Source organism: Seriola aureovittata, chromosome 9, assembly GCF_021018895.1.
Source record: "Seriola aureovittata isolate HTS-2021-v1 ecotype China chromosome 9, ASM2101889v1, whole genome shotgun sequence".
Classification (NCBI taxonomy): Eukaryota; Metazoa; Chordata; class Actinopteri; order Carangiformes; family Carangidae; genus Seriola; species Seriola aureovittata.
Genome location: NC_079372.1, coordinates 23,829,557 through 23,848,991, shown reverse-complemented (window position 1 = coordinate 23,848,991; position 19,435 = coordinate 23,829,557). Strand labels below are relative to the sequence as shown.

General features: G+C 40.2%; 1 protein-coding gene across 3 annotated transcripts in view; it reads right to left on the bottom strand.

Moving 5' to 3' along the window:
• Positions 1 to 19,435, bottom strand: part of gripap1 (GRIP1 associated protein 1) — a 43,001-nt gene that overhangs the window by 23,341 nt on the left and 225 nt on the right. The window contains exons 2-18 of one of the 3 annotated variants that reach the window (XM_056384508.1): positions 16,818 to 16,884; positions 14,920 to 14,981; positions 14,693 to 14,719; positions 14,131 to 14,238; positions 13,880 to 14,042; positions 13,206 to 13,372; positions 12,829 to 12,868; positions 9,136 to 9,302; positions 6,569 to 6,616; positions 6,431 to 6,462; positions 6,126 to 6,173; positions 4,981 to 5,080; positions 3,955 to 4,032; positions 2,925 to 3,017; positions 1,160 to 1,294; positions 489 to 584; positions 34 to 144 (exon numbers count right to left, since the gene is read on the bottom strand). In XM_056384508.1, coding sequence (XP_056240483.1) covers positions 34 to 144; positions 489 to 584; positions 1,160 to 1,294; positions 2,925 to 3,017; positions 3,955 to 4,032; positions 4,981 to 5,080; positions 6,126 to 6,173; positions 6,431 to 6,462; positions 6,569 to 6,616; positions 9,136 to 9,302; positions 12,829 to 12,868; positions 13,206 to 13,372; positions 13,880 to 14,042; positions 14,131 to 14,238; positions 14,693 to 14,719; positions 14,920 to 14,981; positions 16,818 to 16,884 — 1,542 coding nt within the window. The remainder of the gene's footprint in view (positions 1 to 33; positions 145 to 488; positions 585 to 1,159; positions 1,295 to 2,924; positions 3,018 to 3,954; positions 4,033 to 4,980; positions 5,081 to 6,125; positions 6,174 to 6,430; positions 6,463 to 6,568; positions 6,617 to 9,135; positions 9,303 to 12,828; positions 12,869 to 13,205; positions 13,373 to 13,879; positions 14,043 to 14,130; positions 14,239 to 14,692; positions 14,720 to 14,919; positions 14,982 to 16,817; positions 16,885 to 19,435) is intronic. The other 2 variants (XM_056384510.1, XM_056384509.1) reach the window with 2 other exon arrangements.

Sequence of the window (19,435 nt, the reverse complement as noted above, 5' to 3'; positions counted from 1 at the left end):
GAGTAAAGAGCAGCATCATCTCTGGAGTCTCACCTCCTTCTCGTGCTGCAGTTTGAGGTCTGACAGCGCCTCCTTGTGGTCGGACTTCTCCTGGTTCAGCTGTATAGCCATGTCATCCAACATGGCCTTCCTCTTCTCTGCTGTCTGCTCTCTCACACACACACACACACACACACACACACACACACACACACACACACACACACACACACACACACACACACACACACACACACACACACACACACACACACACACACACACACACACACACACACACACACACACACACCCGTTACATTTGTGCTGATCATTAGTGTGCTTACAACCCAAATGGCTTAATGTGTTTGTGTATCTGTGTGATTGTATGTGTCACACAAACAAGAATGTGTATTCTGCTTCTCCTCTGTTTGTGTGTGTGTGTGTGTGTGGATGTGTGTGTGTGTGTGTGTGTGTGTGTGTGTGTGTGTGTGTGTGTGTGTGTGTACCTTCTTAGCCTCATCCAGCTCTCTCAGCAGTCTGTCCTTCTCTTGTCCTTCTTCTGTTAACTGCTCCAACAACTTCCTATTGGCAAAACTCGACTCCTGAAAGGAGACAGACAGAGAGTAGAGATGATTAGTAAATCGTCACGGGGACAGATGGATTTTTGTGTTCAGGATCATGTGGAACTCAAACTGGATCAGGACTGGGACCATTTTAAACTCAAAAAACAGTTTGCAAAGAGGGAAAGTCTGTGGTCTGGAGTGATTTTTTTGTATTTTGTATCATTGTTTGTAAATTGTGTTTGTGTAGTTTTATCTGTATTTTCTTGATGAGTTTTGTGTCTAATGTAGTTTCATGTATTTCAAAGACCCATCTGAAAACAGATTTTATTTTTGATAACTGAAGAAAACTGTTTACGGTTCTTTCGTTAATCAGACCTACAGTTTATACAGATCCACTAATCTTAAAACAATTTAAATACAAAATATGTGAATAAGTTGGGACTGTTATTTGTCTAGTCAGTAGCAGATTTCCTGTTAAAGGTGTATGTTTTACCCACAGATACAGCAACAAGAGGAACACACCAGTATTCCTATCACGTGTGTGTGTGTGTGTGTGTGTGTGTGTGTGTGTGTGTGTGTGTGTGTGTGTGTGTGTGTGTGTGTGTGCGTTTTACCTGCAGCTGGGAGTCCAGGTCGTCTCTTTGAGCTAACAGACTCTCCTGTTCAGCTCGTCTCTGCTGCAGCTCAGCCGTCAACGCCTCCTGCTGCTCACGCAACAGATTCATCTCCTGCGTCTTTACCGTCTGGATCTGCACACGATTCAACAACTTTATTTATCTTTAGTTCTTTAAATGAAAAACCTGTTAGTGCAGAGTTTGACATAGGTGACATTTGGTGACAGTTATTGATAGTAGGTGACAGCAGGTGACAGTAAGTGACAGTAGGTGACAGTTATTGACAGTAAGTGACAGTAAGTGACAGTTATTGACATTAGGTGACAGTAGGTGACAGTTATTGACATTAGGTGACAGTAGGTGACAGTAGGTGACAGTTATTGACATTAGGTGACAGTAGGTGACAGTAAGTGACAGTAGGTGACAGTTATTGACATTAGGTGACAGTAGGTGACAGTAAGTGACAGTAGGTGACAGTTATTGACATTAGGTGACAGTAGGTGACAGTAAGTGACAGTAGGTGACAGTTATTGACATTAGGTGACAGTAGGTGACAGTAAGTGACAGTAGGTGACAGTTATTGACATTAGGTGACAGTAGGTGACAGTAAGTGACAGTAGGTGACAGTTATTGACATTAGGTGACAGTAGGTGACAGTAAGTGACAGTAGGTGACAGTTATTGACATTAGGTGACAGTAAGTGACAGTAGGTGACAGTAGGTGACAGTTATGACATTAGTTGACAGTAGGTGACAGTAGGTGACAGTAGGTGACAGTAAGTGACAGTAGGTGAGAGCACGTGATAGTAGGTACTGAGGTGTTCCACAGAGTAAAGACGGAGTAAAGTCAGCAGATGGAGATGGATGAGTTGGATGATTCAGAACATAAACTAGGTTCTAGTTGGGTTCTATATGAACTCCATTTCTAAGGATCCAGGGTTTCTGTTAAGGAACTGACCAGTGTATGGGGTTCTCAATGGGATTATCTTCAACAACAATCAATACCAACTACTCAGTAATGGGTCCTGACTATAGATGTGGTTTAAGAAAGAGTTTCAGAAATCATTAAATATTCTGTGATTAGCGCTAAGTCAATTTTACAAGTGTTAAATTTTCAAGGTACGCAGCTTTAAAACATTTTTAATATTTACCGTAGGGTTCTAGGAAAAGTTTCAACTTCAGATCATCAATCTAAAGGTTGTCTACATAAGGGTTTACTTTAAGCCTAAGATATAATTACCTGTTCAAGAGCGCACAGATTAGTCCTCAGAGCACTGTTCTCCTGTGAGATGGGTTATAGTTTCATACTCAGTAAGATGTTGACTTAAAGGCACAGTTCTGTAAATGTAAAACGGGTTCTAGATAGTGTTACTGGATCTGTTCCAACATTGGTAGTGTAGTTATGACAACACTATAGTTGTTATGGATACAAGGAAACTCACCTTTTCTAACTGGGTTTAAGGTTAGGGTTATGTGTGAATACCAGTTCTAGAGCAGCTACGCTAGTACTCAGATCAGGGGTGGACCGGGTATTTGAGCCCATCCCTGCCCCCCCCCCCTGTTCCTGCAAACCACCAGACCACTCATTTTGTCGGCTAGGTGTTACACTCTCCAGGTATATTACCTGTTCTAAAGGTGCCAAGTTTGTCCCGTGAGATAACGTAGTGTTAGGGATCTATGTAACGTTCTCTGGCTAGTAGCTACGTTAGTCCGCTGAACACTATTTCGGGGGTAAACTTCAAGATGATGTTCTGCAGGGTTATTACCTGTTCTAAAGCTGCTAGGTTTGTCCTCAGAGCATCGTTCTCTTGCAGGATGTTGTCCACCTGCTCTTGACTGACTGCACTCTGACTGGCTACCTGCAGTACCAGCGAACCACAGGCAGGGGGCAGCACAGAGAACAGGAGAGAAAGAACCACAAAGAAAAAGAACCAAAAAGGAAAATGTAAGCAAGGAAAAAAAAAGAAAAGAGAAAAAAAAAAAGCAATAACCAAAACAAGAAAACCCGGATATAAACATAAACAGAGACACAACCAAAACAACACAAATATTAAAGGTGAGAATAAGAGACAAAAAAGAGAGATAAAGAACAGGTGAGGAGGATAAGACAAGAACAGAGCAGGTTAGAAACACAGCTCGAGCAGCAGGCAGGGAAACAAACACCAGGCTAGTCCACTGCCAGAGTGGTATTGGAAAACATATTTGTATTTTTCAGTCATATGAAAGGGCTGGGTAAGAAAAATCAATGTGTATTATCGAGCTCTGTCTCCCTCTCTCCACACGAATCATTAGTATTAGCTTTTGAAAACAGTTCTTGGTGAATATGAATCAATTTTTCAAGATCAATTCACTTTGGCAGCGAAACTTCTTCACAGAAAAGAGACACAACAAAGCAAGCGTTTCTAAAGTTTTCAGTTTTATGCACATTCCTCCCATCAGTCCTCACTCCCTCCCACCCTTCCCTTGTTTCCTCATCTCCTTCCACCTCTTGCCTCTGTCTCTCCCTCAGACAACCTTCTTAGCCCTCAGCCTTGTATTGGACAACATTAAATTGACTGGGCTTTACTTCAAACTTCTTGATCAGTGTGTACAAGAACTTGTTGTTGCTAATTACGTGTCAGTTTTACTCAGTTCAGTCGTGCTGACCCTGAGATCTGCGAATACGTCTGGGAATCTGGTTTTCTCTGCCCGAAGTCAAGGCTCACAGGCTCTTGCTGCAAAATGCCAGGATGTGTGAACACTGGGTAGCCAGTTACTTCCATTTATGTCTTCATCCTGTGCGTGTGTGTGTTGTACCTGGTCTTTCAAAGTGTGCAGAGCCAGTTCATGCTCTTTCTCCTTGCTCTGCAGCTGCTCTCTCAGCTCTGCTGTCAGCTAAACACAAACACAGGTTACTCAGTCTAACAGCATCAGCAGTGACAGTAGTTGTAGTTAACAGAGAAGAGATGTAACTCTGTGCATATTTGGTACCAGTTAAAATGACACAGATCATAATCCAATCCTTTCATTACAGTTGCCTGCTGTGTTTTCTCTCAGCCTGTTAAGTGTTGCGGCTCCTCTCCTTTAAAACAACCGGGCTCTGCAGTGCAATATTCCACTGTGTAAGCCACCGAAAATTAGCTTGTGTCAATGTGAAATATTATTTGTGTGATTCAGACATTGAGGTGGAGAACATACACAGGTTGACTAACCTCCGATGCTGATAATCATTATCATGTCATTTTAGCCGCTGCTGAGTGTCAAAGCGGCTACAATGACATCACCAGTATTACATGATATCAGCTGTCACTAATGAGGAACTAGATTACAGGCATTTATTATCCTTAGCTGTTGTTGGTTTTTAAGCTCTCTGCACACCTCTGTTAGATCTTATCAAAGACAGTTTGTGAGTTTCAGTTTCTCTTTTGTTCCAACAAATCCAACAGAGTGAGACTTTCTATCAGATTGTGTCATGTCACTGTCAGTGGGACATTCTCCCTGAACCGAACTTTTTCATATCAATAATTTAAGCTCATAAACTTTATATTTTTGAACCATCACTTTCAGTATTAGGATCATTAACCGCATGAAAAATGAGGTGTGTGAGATTAGGTATTCTCCAGCCGTGTTGCTTCAATGTGTCGAATACACAGGCTGTTTAATCAACATTTAAGTAATACAACTTTATGAATTGATTGGACACAGTGTCAGCAGGTACTCAATATCATAGGTTTCAGATCTGGCCCCATAAAACTTGACTGAGACACCCCTGGCACAGAGAAAAGATCATGTAGTTAAGTTGTCATGCTAAGGAAGAAAAGCTGTGTGTTACTGAGGTCTGACCTGATTGGCTGTCATGAGGTCTGACTGTAGTTTCTGGATGCGGAGGTTCATGGCCTTCAGCTCCTCTTCTTTCCTCTGGTTGATCTCATCGATCTTTGTCCTGCAGAGACACAAACAACAACAACAACAACAACAGGTTCACATCTGCTGTACAACACAACAAACAGCAAGAACAAAAACATCAGAAAAACCATGGACATCAGATCCTGTCAGTACAGTGGTAACAGTACTGTAAAGTAGTAGTAGTAACATGTGCAACATCAAGACAGTGGTACTTATACAAACTGCTGTAACATGATAGTAGCAGTACCTACAGTTGAGAGACTGTTAATGGCAGCAGTAGTAGTATTAGCAGTACAAATAGCAGTGGTAAAATTGGTAACAGTGGTAGCAGTAGTATAAACACAAGTAGTACAGTAGTACAGGAGGTAGGAGTTGTAGTAGTAGGTCTAGTTGTGGTAGTAGTAGCAGTAATAGCATTAGCAGTAGTAGTAGTAGGAGCAGTAGTAACAGTGGTTGTATTAACTGTCATATTTGCAGTAGTAGCACAAATCACAATAATGGTAACAGTAGTTGTAGTAGTACTGCATTCAAAAGTTTAATAAGTAAAAGTACACTACTATAGTATTACTATCAAAATATACTCACAGTACCAAAAGTAGTGCAGAATGGCCGACTTCAGAATAATATATAGTACTGGATTATAACTAATGATGCATGTGTGTGTGCGTTAATAACAGCTGGCAAAGGTTGAGCCATTCACAGCTTTACTACTGTTATGGTCTGAATCTGTGGGTAGCTCGTTTCCAAACCTGTGCAGTAAAATGTTGTGGAGTACAAGTATAAAGTAGCTAAATCTGGAAATACTCAAAGTACAAGTACCTCAAAATTACAATTAAGTGCACTACTTAAATAAGTACTTAATTGTATATCACCATTGGTCATAAGAGTAGCAGTAGTTTGATAGGTAGCAGCATCAGCAGAAACTGTAACAGTAACAGTAGCAAGAAAGGTGACAGTAACAGTAGTAGTATGCACAGTAACAGTAACAGTAGTAACAGTAGCAGCAGTAGTAGTAGTGGCTGTTAGAGCAACAGTAGTAGTAGTAGTAGTAGTAGTAGTATTAGTAGAGGTGTATGTCTGACCTGCTGTCATTGTACAGAGCCTCCTTCTCTCCCTGCAGACGCTGAAAACTGCAGAAAGACACAAACACAAACTTCATTAAACACAAACTTCATCATCCATCAGTCTGTTCTAGTCTGATCTGCGTAAAATTCATACAAACAGTTCAACTTTAAATAAACATCGTGACAGCTGTTCAAACACTGTCTGATTGTAGGACATGTTCTTCGTGTTCTTCAGACTGTTACACCCGCTGGAGGAGATGGACTACAACAGCTTCACATTAAAGTAATTCTGCTGAGGTAGAGTCAAACTGAAGGGGTCTCACCTCTCCTGCTTCTTCTTTAACTTATCAGAGAGCTGGAGAAGAATCACACAGAAAGACAGGAAGTCGCAAATCAAAGCTGCTTTTCATTCTTCATTCAAACTTTTGTTTTCATAAACACTGATAAAATTCAATAACTACCTTTGTTATCTCTTCCTGTAGCTTGGTGATTTCAGCCTGTTTGGACGCCTGCAGGCAGACAGGGGACAGACGTTTAGAACCGTCTCAGAGTCAAGTGAACAACACAGAAACGCAAACACTCACTGTCCACCTTTACAGTTTATTAGGTACACCTGTAGTGCACTTTTATAATTCCTATAATGCCCAATTTTTGTTGATAGTGTCATAGAGATGTTAATTCATGTTCATGTTTATTACAGTTTGGTGAGATGTGGACATATAAGGAGAGCAGCTCTGTTGTTAAACTGTCCAATAAAAACATAAAACTATCAACAAATACCAGATCACAGCAGGACTACTGAGATCACCCACTGCCCCCCAGGATGATGACCATGGATGCTGACTGAAAGGTCTAACAGATCCTCACATATCGCGAAAACAAAAGATCTAATTTTATGTATTAGTGTCTGAATCACTCTGACAAAAACAACCAAATATTCAAAGTATAGGCAGTAAGGCTGTCTGTCTCAAATTCTCAGTTATCGCCGCTGCTTGATGTAAAATGCATGCTGGGAGAACTTGGACTTGAACTGGGAGAACTTGGACTTCAGACAGCTGAAAACATTATCTCTAAAACTAACAAAACACAAACTATCTGCACACTGTGTTTCATCAGTTAGTGATCGTGTCCACAGTCAAAGTGAAAGCTGGACCTTTTAGCTGATGTGACTTTCAAAGAAACCTGCAGGAAAAAACACATGAATTATTAGTTTGTGTGTTTTTTCCCGCTCCCTCTATGTTCAATAGTGTCTGACAGAGAAACTGTCATTATCTTAAGGTCCTGTTTGTTTCCAGGGAAATGTTTGGGAACATTTAAAAAGCTCTGTATAATAAAACAACACTCTGGTGTGTTTGCTGTCACCGGCTGGTGTTGAGTGAATATTGTGAAAAGGACGAGATGACACGGTTACAGAGCGGCAGGCTCCTATCGGCCTGGTACATGCTGACATTTTACCGCTGCTCACCAGCTGCCGTTCATGTTCTTGTCATGAATTAATTAGTTTCCTCTTTCACACACAACATGTGGCCATTTTATCTGCCACCATTTTGACTTTCTGGACTCTGGGTCAGTGGGGACAGTAACAGCAGCAGTAATGTCACACAACTGGAAGTGAGAAGAACAATCAGAAGCAGGTGACAGTTCTGTTTGTGTTTGAAAATGTTTATCTCAGGTACAAGTCAAATGTTTTACCAATATTTTAACAAAGTGTATTTGTTCATATTTACCCACAGGGGTTTTTTTAACAGCAAAACGCTAAAACTTTGTCTTTGGATTCATTTATTATGTTTTCTTATCTGGGGGAACAAAGTAAAGGGGAAATGGACATTTAGAAGAACAGCTGCTGAACCTGCTGGTCACAGTCAGAGCTGCAGGATCAGTGACAAATAACGTTACCCCACACACAATCATTACAAAAGACACATCTGTAAAACAATGAAAACCATTTTCTCCATGTCTCCATGGAGAATTTGATCCATTAGGTCCAATAAAAATTTCAGTCACAAAGAGCCGCATCAATAAATTATTTTCATGTCGTTCATGTGTGTGTGTGGGGGTCAGGCAGCACGGTCAGAGAAGGACTGAGCGTCCTATATGGGCCTAAAACTGCAGAAACCTGGAGAACATTTTTGCTGCATGCACCAGTTAACAACTTTGACTGGAATAAATGGGAGAAAAGTGTTTCCAGTTCTCTTCAAACATCCATGGATTAAAGTTTAGCCGATAAAAAATGCTTCAGTGATGCATGACTAAAGATGATATGGACCAAGGACCAGCACTGCAGCCACATGTTTTCACTTTTCTGTTATAGCTCAAATGTGTATTTTTTCCTTCTCTTCATGGGTCACAGACTCATGTGACATGACTGAAATAGCAACATTTAAATCCTATATATATTAAATATTCTATAATTATTACATTTAAACGCAGACTGTAAAGCAGCGTTCTGCTGCCCTCTTGAAACCACAAGCAACAGTGATGTCACCAGTGGCCAGTTTCACAGAGATATATCAGACTTATACCACAGTCCGGCTTAAGATAGTCACAAACTAAACTGCTATGAGCAACGGATTAATTTAGACATCTATCTGAAGTCAGACTATTTGTCTAAGACACAGTCAAAGTCTGTTTTTGTGAAACCGGCACCAGGTCCTGGAGTTCACCTGTACTTCAGAGCAGTCAGGTGTTAACTTAAACCACTGGAGGTCAGCAAAGACACGGTTTTCAGGAGAGTTGTCTGTTTGATTTCTCTCCTTTTTAAAAGCTGTAAGAACTCAGTCACTGCTCTTCTTCACGTGACATCATCAGGGTATTCATCTAATATTTAGCAGGATAGCAGACGTGACTCGGGCTGAGTTATGATGATCTGAAGCAGTTAGATACTGTGCAGTGTGGGGAGACCATTCTACTGCAGCATGTCGTTATTTATATTTGTATATGTTCTCCTGCTCAGTGTGTGAATGGTGAGTGTTATGTCAGATTGTGTATCAGGTGTGTGTGTGTGTGTGTGTGTGTGTGTATGCTGTACCTCCAGGTTGTGGATCTGCTCCCTCAGCAGCCTCTTCTCCTCCTGCTCGGTGTTCAGTGCCATCTCCAGCTCTGGTCCAAAGCAGTGAGTTATTGGACAGAGAGCAGCCGACCAGCCTAGCGCTGCCTGCTTAGCTACAATCTTCTCTACGCTCTTCTCTGACAGGCCTAAAGGGGGCGCCGCACACAGCAGGGGCAGTCTGTTAGGCCAGACACACACTACACCAGCTTCTCACTCCTACATGACGCCTGACAGGTTTTGTCTGAGGGAGGGGGGGGGGGGGGGGGTCTGACCAGGACGGAGTAAGGGATTTTCTGGCTGAGCTGCAAAGTCAATCACACCTGTGAAACATCACTGTGTACTGGTTTATTAGGGTGTGTTCGCTGACAGCATGTTTATCTGAGCTCTGCTACGTTCCCAGCTTCAGGTCAGTTTGTCTGAAGTATCCTGTGCAGCTTCACCCGTCGTGGCGCTAAGAGGCACTCATATCTTCTGCTGAGGAAGACTGAGTGTAAAGAAAACTTCTGTCTGACATTCCCAATAACTAAACACTGAACACATCGCTTGCTTCAAAAAACTTTTTTACCTCATGCAGACATGAGGCTGGGTGTCAGTGCAGAGACCAAAATATTTCATGCATTTAACAGATGAAGGCAGATGAAGAACCTTGTCTAAATAAAAGACAGTGTAAATGGCATATTTTAGATTTAAACCAGGAACTGTCTGAAGATTAAGTCAACAAGATTATGAATCTGAGCTGAAATTTGATGCAGACTTTCAATGCTCTGAGATGTCAGTGGCCTAATTCCAATGCCCACCGTCACAGACTCACAGACTTTGAGGTGCATTTCCGGTAAGTCCATGAGGGCTTAGGGAATTACCCAGAGTCCATAGCATTGTGACATTAAACACAGGGGTTAAAGTAGTGACTAACTAAAAATATTATGATATTTATACTTTTGATCAGTGACGCTGGGAATCACTGCATTAGAGATCAGAGGTCAGGAGGCGGGAAGTTATAACCGTTGGAAACTGAACTCCACCATCAGTCAAGTATTACAACATGCAGTAATATTAATTTTTATAATGAAGTTAACAGGGGTACATTAGTCTTTGCAGCTGTGCCAGAAAATACCTGACTTCTGAGCCTAAACTCAAACATCAGGGTCAAAATCCTGATGTTTCTTTAAAGCTTCAAATGTCTGAAGTTCATCTGTAAAACAGTTGTTCACTGCGTCAGTTTGTAGTGTGTGTCTGCCCTGAGCCAGCTAGCTGCTCTACGCTTCAATAAAGACAGGCTGCAGGTTCACCGTAAATTCTCAAATAAAAACCAAACACTGGGCCAGCAGGACCAGAAGGTGTCCGATTAAACATTTAGCAGGTGGAATTACCTGAACTGTAAAAACCTTTCTGTGGACGAGGTTAACGGGGCAGTATTTGAGAATTTATGGTAACAAGCACCATTAAAGGGCCAAACTGGTGCGTTCACATGCTTCACTCTGTGATGAGGAACAATCTTTAAATCACTGAACATGATTTTGGATAATTTTCCTTCGTTTCAGGCACACGTTAGTGTAAGATCATTTCTATGAAAATCAGCCTGCAGACTCATGAAGCTTAAAAACCAGAGAGATGATTCATTACAGTCAGTGTTTAATCAAACTTCAGGACAGTGACAGCTAAGACTTGAGTTGTTTGACTGCAATAACAAAAGCTTGCTGGAAAATATAGAAATCTAATTTCTATATAATAAAAGTTTCAACTTACTTGCGTTGGATTTGGTTTAGTTTTCCCATGTAAACAATCAAACAAACAAATAAACAAAAACCTGTTGTTGATTGTCAATCAACTGATGAATTGTCTAACTGTCAATTATCAAATTTGTTGTTCATTAATTTTTCTGTCAATTGACTAATAAATGAATCAACTAATCAATTCAACTCAGAAGTTTCTGGGTGACAGAGTAAAGGATGAACCTGCCATACTGTATATGATGGGGCTCAATAACGGCTCGAAAACATTAAAAGAGTTGTTGTTGAGCATCACCAGTGTCTGAGGTGTCTTTGAACACACCTCTGCTCTCAGTAGCATGAACACAGTAATACCATCTCTTTGACAGGAAATGTTAATTAAACATTGATTGTGACTGATTAACTTTGTGCAGCAGGTTGATCTTCAAACACACCAGTTTGGTCCTTTAAGGATCAAATGAAGTTGTTATTGAGCAGATGAAGTGAATAAATAAGTAAATAAAGTTTGTTCACTGAGGGACATGATACGACACTTCAGTGCACTATGCATGTTAAAGCTCAACTCTGGTGATGTTCTATGTTTTCCCTCTAGTCAACAAATCACATGTTCAGATCCACACCTCAGTGTGTGTGTGTGTGTGTGTGTGTGTGTGTGTGTGTGTGTGTGAACACACACTGTAGTTCAGTTCAGCAGGAACCCATGAGCTTGGAGCTGAGAGCCACAGACAGAGGAAGGCAGTGTTGAGAGACAGACTAACACTGTTGGTTTGAGCCTAAACATGAAGAAGAATATAGAACAACACCAGACTGATCCTTTAGGGTGATATCAACAAGATTTCTCTCAGAGCCAAACAACAACTATAAAAACTGGCTTCATGGTTCAATCATTCATTTGGATGAATGATTTAAATGGTAATGAAAATAATCTGAACATTGATGTAATCTCATAGAATCAAAAAAAGAAACAACAACATGATGTGTGCTCTTTCAAAATAAATCTGAACAGTTTGTGTTGAGTGAAGGTTTGAAGAGAATAAAGTCAGGTCAGCAGGAAGCAAAGCGTATTTTAACTATAAGGAGGAAAACTCCTGTTTCTTATCATGAGACATTCAGATGGATCACTGGTCTGCGACTCCACTAATAACTGTACTGGTTAAATCAATACAAACATTTACAGCACCACAAATTCTATGTTAACACAAATAAAGGCAGATTTTCATCCTTTCATTTTTATTTTTACAAGTAAAATAAAAACGTATGTTGCTTCATACTAGGCTCCATCATTTATTTTGTTGTGCAGTAAAACACAATCTGAGATTTGCATGAAGGCAACACAAACAAACATGGAGGACAGTCAACAGGGTAAGAACTTCGACCAGCCAAGACAAAACCAGGAGCTTGTTGTATTTTCCATATTTATATTGTGAGCCGTGTTTTGCTTCTACAGTTTAAACTTGAAAGTTTTTCCATATTTACATTTGGTATTTTATATTCCAATATTTATGTTTGGATTCAGTTCTGTTGTACAGTTCTGCTGTTCAGTATTTTATGTTTGATATTTTTGACCATATTTACCTTTTTATATTTTATACATTAATATTTTATATTTTGTTACAGCATTATTGAAAATGTGCACAAAGGTTCTAAATGAAAGGAGACAAATAATAAAATATGAGTAAGTGCCTTTTATTTGTCTAGTATACAATTCTATAAAGGCCTCTCTATGAGGTCATTCAATTTTCAGAAAATGTCCTAAACCATGATATATATTGTTATCTGGATACGAATGACTTGGATATGAGATTTTGGTCACATCACACAGTCCTATGTCTTATTTATTATAACTATCAGACCAGAGAATTACTGAATATCACATGAAATAACAGGAATTCTTCTTTAAAGGGAAATTCTGTCTAATGAGTAACGACAAGAAGAAACTCACCATGTAGCTGCTTCTCTGTCTGTTCCAGCTGAGTCTCCGTCTGCAAACAAAACAGGTGGAAAAAAAACCAACATATTAAAAATATACTCATTTATATAAATTATCAAATGAAATTCTGGCATTTGTCAACCTGGTGTTACACTCATATTTTCCGATGATCGCCACAGGTCATGATAATGTTTTACTAACTATCTGTGGCAATTTGAGAAACGTACAATTTCTTGCTGAAGTCTCCATTTCCCAAATTCAACATCAGAGATGCTGATAAGTAAAACTTAGCAAAATCCTTTAACATAATAAATACAATTTTCTCAGAAACACTACTACAGCTGCTGTAGCAGAGTGTTATCACAAAAAATAGGAATGATTTCCAAAACCTGTTCCAGTCTCTCACTGGTTCCCTCTGCTGCTGGCTCCTCCCCTCTCCCTGTGACATCAGAGACTCCATTGGCGCTGGCTGACCCGTCGGTCTCCGTGGTAGCGCTCTGGTTGCCCTGGGCGACCACCTGTCTCTGCAACTCTTTGTCATAGCGCTCCTGGAGGGCTGGAGAGGAATAACACCTCAGTATGGTGTAAACAGTGAGCCACACACATGTAAATATAACACAGCTGTGTGATGCTTTTTAGTTTACTATAATGTAAGGTCAAGGAAAACAGAAAAGTCTCACATCTGTGAAGCTGCAACCATTGAAAAATAATTGAAATAATTAATGAATTATAAAAATAGTTGCTTATTTCATTTACTGTTGACTGATTAATTGACCAATTGTTGCAGCTCCTATAAAAAAAAGGCAGTAAAGAACTGAACTCTTTGTAGTAAAGAGGGAAATACAACATCATATATCATAAAGGATCAAGGAAACCAAATGAGATATTAAGTCGATTTAATGCATTAATAATGTACTTTTCAAATGTTTGCTGTGTGGTCATTATTATGAAATAATATAACAGTAAATAAAAACAGGGAATTTCATTCAGTGATCTGATTATAGAACCTCTGAAACATATTGTGCAAATAAATAACAACACATCAGCACAAGCAAACACACACCTTTCATTTTCTTCTGGAGGGTGGAGTTTTCAGCTTGGAGGCGAAGCAATTCTCCATCGACAGGACTTGAGGCGGGGTTGGGCGGGGCAGCGGGTGCAGAGGCTCCTCCTCCTTCCTTCAGGCCCTGATTCTCCTGTTCCAGCTGTTCGATCTGTGTACACAGCTGGAAAAAACAAGGATAATAAAAATCTTATAGACATGACATGTTTTATTGATACAGTGTGGTGTATGGCACACAAACACAGACGTACCTTGGAGAGCTCAGTCATCAGCGTGCTGTTCTGTAGCCTGAAATCTTCCTCCTGACTGTGGAGTTTCCCCTGAAGCATCTCGTTCTCACTAAGCAACGCATCCACCTCCTACAGGAAAACATCAGCTTTACACCAGCAAACTGTGACACAGTGAACTGGGGCTACAAGTGTGATCTGATTCAGTTAATTAATTTAGATAAATTAATTATTAACTGTCTTAGAACAATGAAAACTGCAGAAATCTGTGATTGGATGTGGAAAAGAATAAAAATCTAAAGTGCAAACAAGGAAAGGTTTAAAAAGTGAACTACAATAAACACATGAATTGAAGTGCATTTAAAGTCAGAGAGTTCATTAGAAGTCAGTTAGTCAGTTAGAGGTCATTAGAAATATAAATATCTGAAAACAATTTACGATTTAATGGTGAATAATTTTATTCTTAAAGGGCGACTCCAGTTAAAAACAAGAACTAGACACGTGTGTGATTAGGTGATGAACAGTAGAGGGCGCTGCTGATCAGTGAACATGAGGTAACCATAGTAACCAGACAAGGAAGACTCACCTGAGCTTTCTTGCTCTTATTCAGAGCCTGAGAAGAAAAAAAAATAAACAGACAGATAAATGATCAATATGAAATTTAATTAACTGACTGATAATCTGCTTGTTACAGTTAAAGTCAGTGAATAGTAAATAGGAGGCAAAGCTGCACACTGAGATGAAACAAATCTGTTTCTGTACCACACAACTGTAGTAAATGTTAATTATTGATAATAATTAAATATTTGTTACCTTCTGCGCTTTGACAAAATCTCTTTCCAGAACCACATTCTTCTGACGGACGGCATTCAGCTCTGAAACACACACCAACGTGATCAGTGCTGGAGAAACACTTTTTAAACTTTTAAAATTATTTAAACTGGGTTAATTGATTTTTTAATCAGTAATTATCAATAGTAACAGCTCCAAAAAATACTGAACAAATGTTTTCTCTGGATGGAGGTTTAACAGCTCCACCTGAGTCAATCAGGTGTTTGAATCACACATGAAATAAACACTTCATTCATGTGGTTGTTTCATGAAGGTGAGGTGAACTGGAGACTGTAAACTGTCTGAAGATGTGAGCGTGACTATCTCTCTGTTTGTGTGATGAACCTACTGTCCAGTTTGTTCTCTGCCTCTCACCCAGTGCATTCTGGGAGTCCCCTACAACCCCCCAAAGATTGTAAATACTTTTAATTTTAGTGCCTCTTCAAACTCTTGGCTAATTCATTGATTAATGCTTTTAAAACGTAATCACTGTCTGTCTTTGATTGATTAACTGAGAAATTGCGGCATCACTCTGATTATGATGTGCCTGAGCTGAAATTAAAATAAACTGCTCACAGTGAGCAGGTGTAGATAATGAGCGGGTTGATTTTGCATGTGATGATATCAAAGTGAAGATTGGTACATTAAATGAAACACTGTGCCTCCTGCAGTCCTGCCTGTTACTTTGTACGTGTTATATTACTTAAAGTAAAGGCTGAACTCTAACTGTGTGGTGAAACCTATTTTTATTTCCTGACGCATGAAAGTAAGAAGACAACCTGCAGTTAGAACCAGACCAGAGGATGAACAGACTGAACAGTGTGGCCTGTATTTATTGTTTTCTACTTAGAGTTGTGATTGTTGAGAGACTGTAATTAATATTCCTGTACCTCAATGAAGAAAACATTGTCAGTCATCACAGGGTCACAGGTTATTACAACAGCAGCCTTGGCCAAGTTTGAGTTTTACGGTATTTTACAACTGCTTTGATGAAACTTTCACAACCGTTTCAACTGAAACATTTCTTCACATGTGACTGAAACACACTAATAAATCACATGACCTCAGAATGCACACAGTTCATGTAAACATGAGTTTAGATGATTGTCACTAAACACCCAGATCTGAATCAGTTCAACGTGTGGTTTCAAACTTTCCTCCATGACTTCACTGCCACATTAGTCATCACCTGCTACAGCAGCACAGCGACGCGATTCTTTCCTGTTTTTACTGTGAAATGCTGTAATGTCATCACTTTCTGTTGCTGTCAAAGTGTACATTTTTGTCTCATATCTCAGTAACTTCTTCAAACGTTCCCTTGGACTCAAGAACAAACTGATTAGATTCTGGTGGTCAAAGGTCAAGGTCATGGTGACCTCATAAAACACTTTTTAGCCATTACTCAAGACTTGACAGCAATTATGACAAAATCTCAGACGAATGGTTCATATTTCAAATGACTCTGGATAAACAGGGAAGTAACCTGAAACTAGTCTGAGTGGCAGAGGCAGACAAGCACAAGGCAGTAATTCTACTTTCTTTCTTCTCTGCAGACAAGAAGTTTAGGTGTGGAGTGTAAGGGGAAGGCGGGCAGAGGTGTTTACGTAGATACTGGGACTGAACAAATTAGCCGCTTATTCTATTAGTCAATCCACAAATGACCAGCAACTATTCTACTTGTCCAATCGATCAATCGCTTCTCTCTGTCATATGTCACAGTGAAGTGAACATGTGTCGGTTGTGGTCAGACAAAACAAGACGTTTGAAGAAATCAGCTTGGATCCTACAAAGTTATGACTGACATGTTTTTTTTTTTTTTTTTTAATAGACCAAACGACTGATTGAATAAATGAGAAAATAATCGCAGAGAGATGCTTTACCTGCCGTGTTCTTCCTGAGATCATCAGACAGCTGATAGTTCTGAGTCCGCAGCTCCAGCAGCTGAGCCTGCACACACACACACAGACACACGCACACACACACACGCACTTAACATTATCACATTATATCATTATCATGTTTAATTAATTTGCCTTCACTGTGCTCTTAAACCTGAATCATTAACTTCAGGTGAGGAGTCAGGACTCCTGCAGCTTCTCATTCAGCCACTGACTGAAATGAAACGTAAACTTTATCTAGTGTGAACAGAGTCAAACACACAGCTCAGTGTGTTTCACTACATTTCGGAGAGAGAGAGAGAGAGAGAGATGAAGACAGACAAACTATCCAGTGATGCAGAGTTTTACATATGAGCTCCTGGTGTCTCTTACACTGTGTTTTAATAGAGATCACAATGATATCCTGAGACTCAGGGCTGATCTGAGTATACATATTTTAAGGGATCTCTATCAGCTAAAATAAAGCAGATCAAAATCTGATCCTTTCTTTTTTTTCCTTCAATTAATTTCAAGTTTTTATTTGTTTCATCATTATGACATCATACAAAAATACAGATAACACAAATAAATGTGACAGCAAAATAAAAAACTAAATAATTAACAGCTGTATAAACTGAAAGTGGTGGTCAAACACAACATCAGCACCTAAATACTCCTTTATATTTTGTTAACTAGTCCCTGTTCCCTCTTTGAGAGGATGCACCTTTAATATACTGTACATCAGAAAAGATGCAATTGAAGCCTCTTTCTACACTCTGGTTTATATGTGGGTTGTTCCAGTTACATGAAATAGACCTGGCTGCTAAATAAAACCTTTAACTGCAGCCCAAACCCTACTATATAACGCCCTGCTGATATGAGAGATATGAAGTCTAACAGAGGGAACTCTAGTTGTTTGAAATCCAATCCTTTCTTCACTGAGCTTTATTGTGTTCTATCCACCTTGAGGCTCGACACTGAGCAGTGGGCTCCAAATGAGAATTCAAAAACTGGAAAACTATGCTGATTTTCTGAACTCTGATGATGAATGTGTTCCCTCTCATTATCAAAGCTCAGTGTAGAAAACCTTCAGGTCGCAGCTTGTCATGTTTATCTGGCACTGGCTGTCACATTCACAGGTTAAAATGACAAACGTCTCCTGCAGCAGGTCACATCAGCGGTCACTAATTAATGTTAATTCAGGTTAGAATGAACCTTGTTGTGTCTGCCTGGTTAGTTCACCGTATTTGGACTGGTGTCAATTGAACCCTGGTGCAGACCAGAAAACAAGACCAAGACTTGATCTGATAATCAATCTGCATAAGCAATGTGTACAGCACATATAGTGTGAAGGATTTTGCTGTGATCAATCAGTCAAAAATCAGGTAAAACTTCTGTGTGCTGTGTTTGTATCCTACTCTGTGTTCACTTAAGCAGTAATGAATGTCTCTTACTGTCTGTCACTAATAATAACACAGTAAATTTGCATCTTAATAATATTAATAATACTAAAAACTGATTCATTATTTGTGACACCAGAGAACTTAAATGTACACAGACCTGTTTTCCTCACCTTGCTCCTGGTAATGCAAGATAAGAAGAACAGTCCAATCAGTGAGTTACCTGTCAGACTGTATGACTGTCAGTGTGAACCCGAATCAGACCAGTACTACCAGTAATCATTTCTGTCCTTTGGTCTGAACAAAATGAACCGGACTACAGGGGCTGGTTTCACAAAGACAGACTCTGACTGTGTCTTAGATATAACAAATAGTCAGACTTCAGGTGGATGTCTAAATTCACTGCTTTACTTAATACATATACAATGATATAATGCACAGTAAAACCTGCAGGCTCCATAATGACCACAGAGCTGAATCTCACCTCTGAACCTTCATGAGGTTGGGGCTTGCTGCAGGACTGTTGGTTAGACTGCTATAGTTGTACCCAGGTGTGCTTACCCTCTGCATGTAAACACCACCAATGTCTGCAGTGAGCATGCTAACAGGTGTCGGTGTGACGGCACTGGGCTGCAACCCAGCTCCTTCTCTGCTCCGTGTCTACACACTGACTGAACCCCTGAGCATATGAAATGTTTATTTGTGTGACTGATGCTGTAACGTTACATTAATCCACAAACAGACGACTCTGAGCCTGCTGTTAAACACACACCGCTGGGTGTGTTAGCCCGCCTCAGACCCCGTGACTCTCATCAGGGCGAGTGTCCCGTGGCTGCGAACATGTCAGCTAACCGACAGACAGAAAGCAGTGTTAGCAGCAGGAAGCTAAATCCAGCCACTTTCTCTCTGGTTTCTTTCGCCTCTTCCGGAGGAGGAGGCTAAGCTATGCTAGGCTAGCTCTGCCCGACAGCTGTGGACACTGAGCAAGCTGCAGTGGGTTGTCAATGAAAGCTGCTTCTTGATCAGTTTATTATCAGTGAGACAAAATACCAGCTCAAACTGACCGACACCTCCCTGACATTATTAAATTACACCGCCAGCCCCCCTCCCACCCCGAGCTAACGCAGGACACCGTTAACTACTCCCACCCTTTAACGACAAACGGATAGCATCAGTAAGCTAACGCCCCTGACAGGTGTTCCTCAGCAGTGACAGCTACCC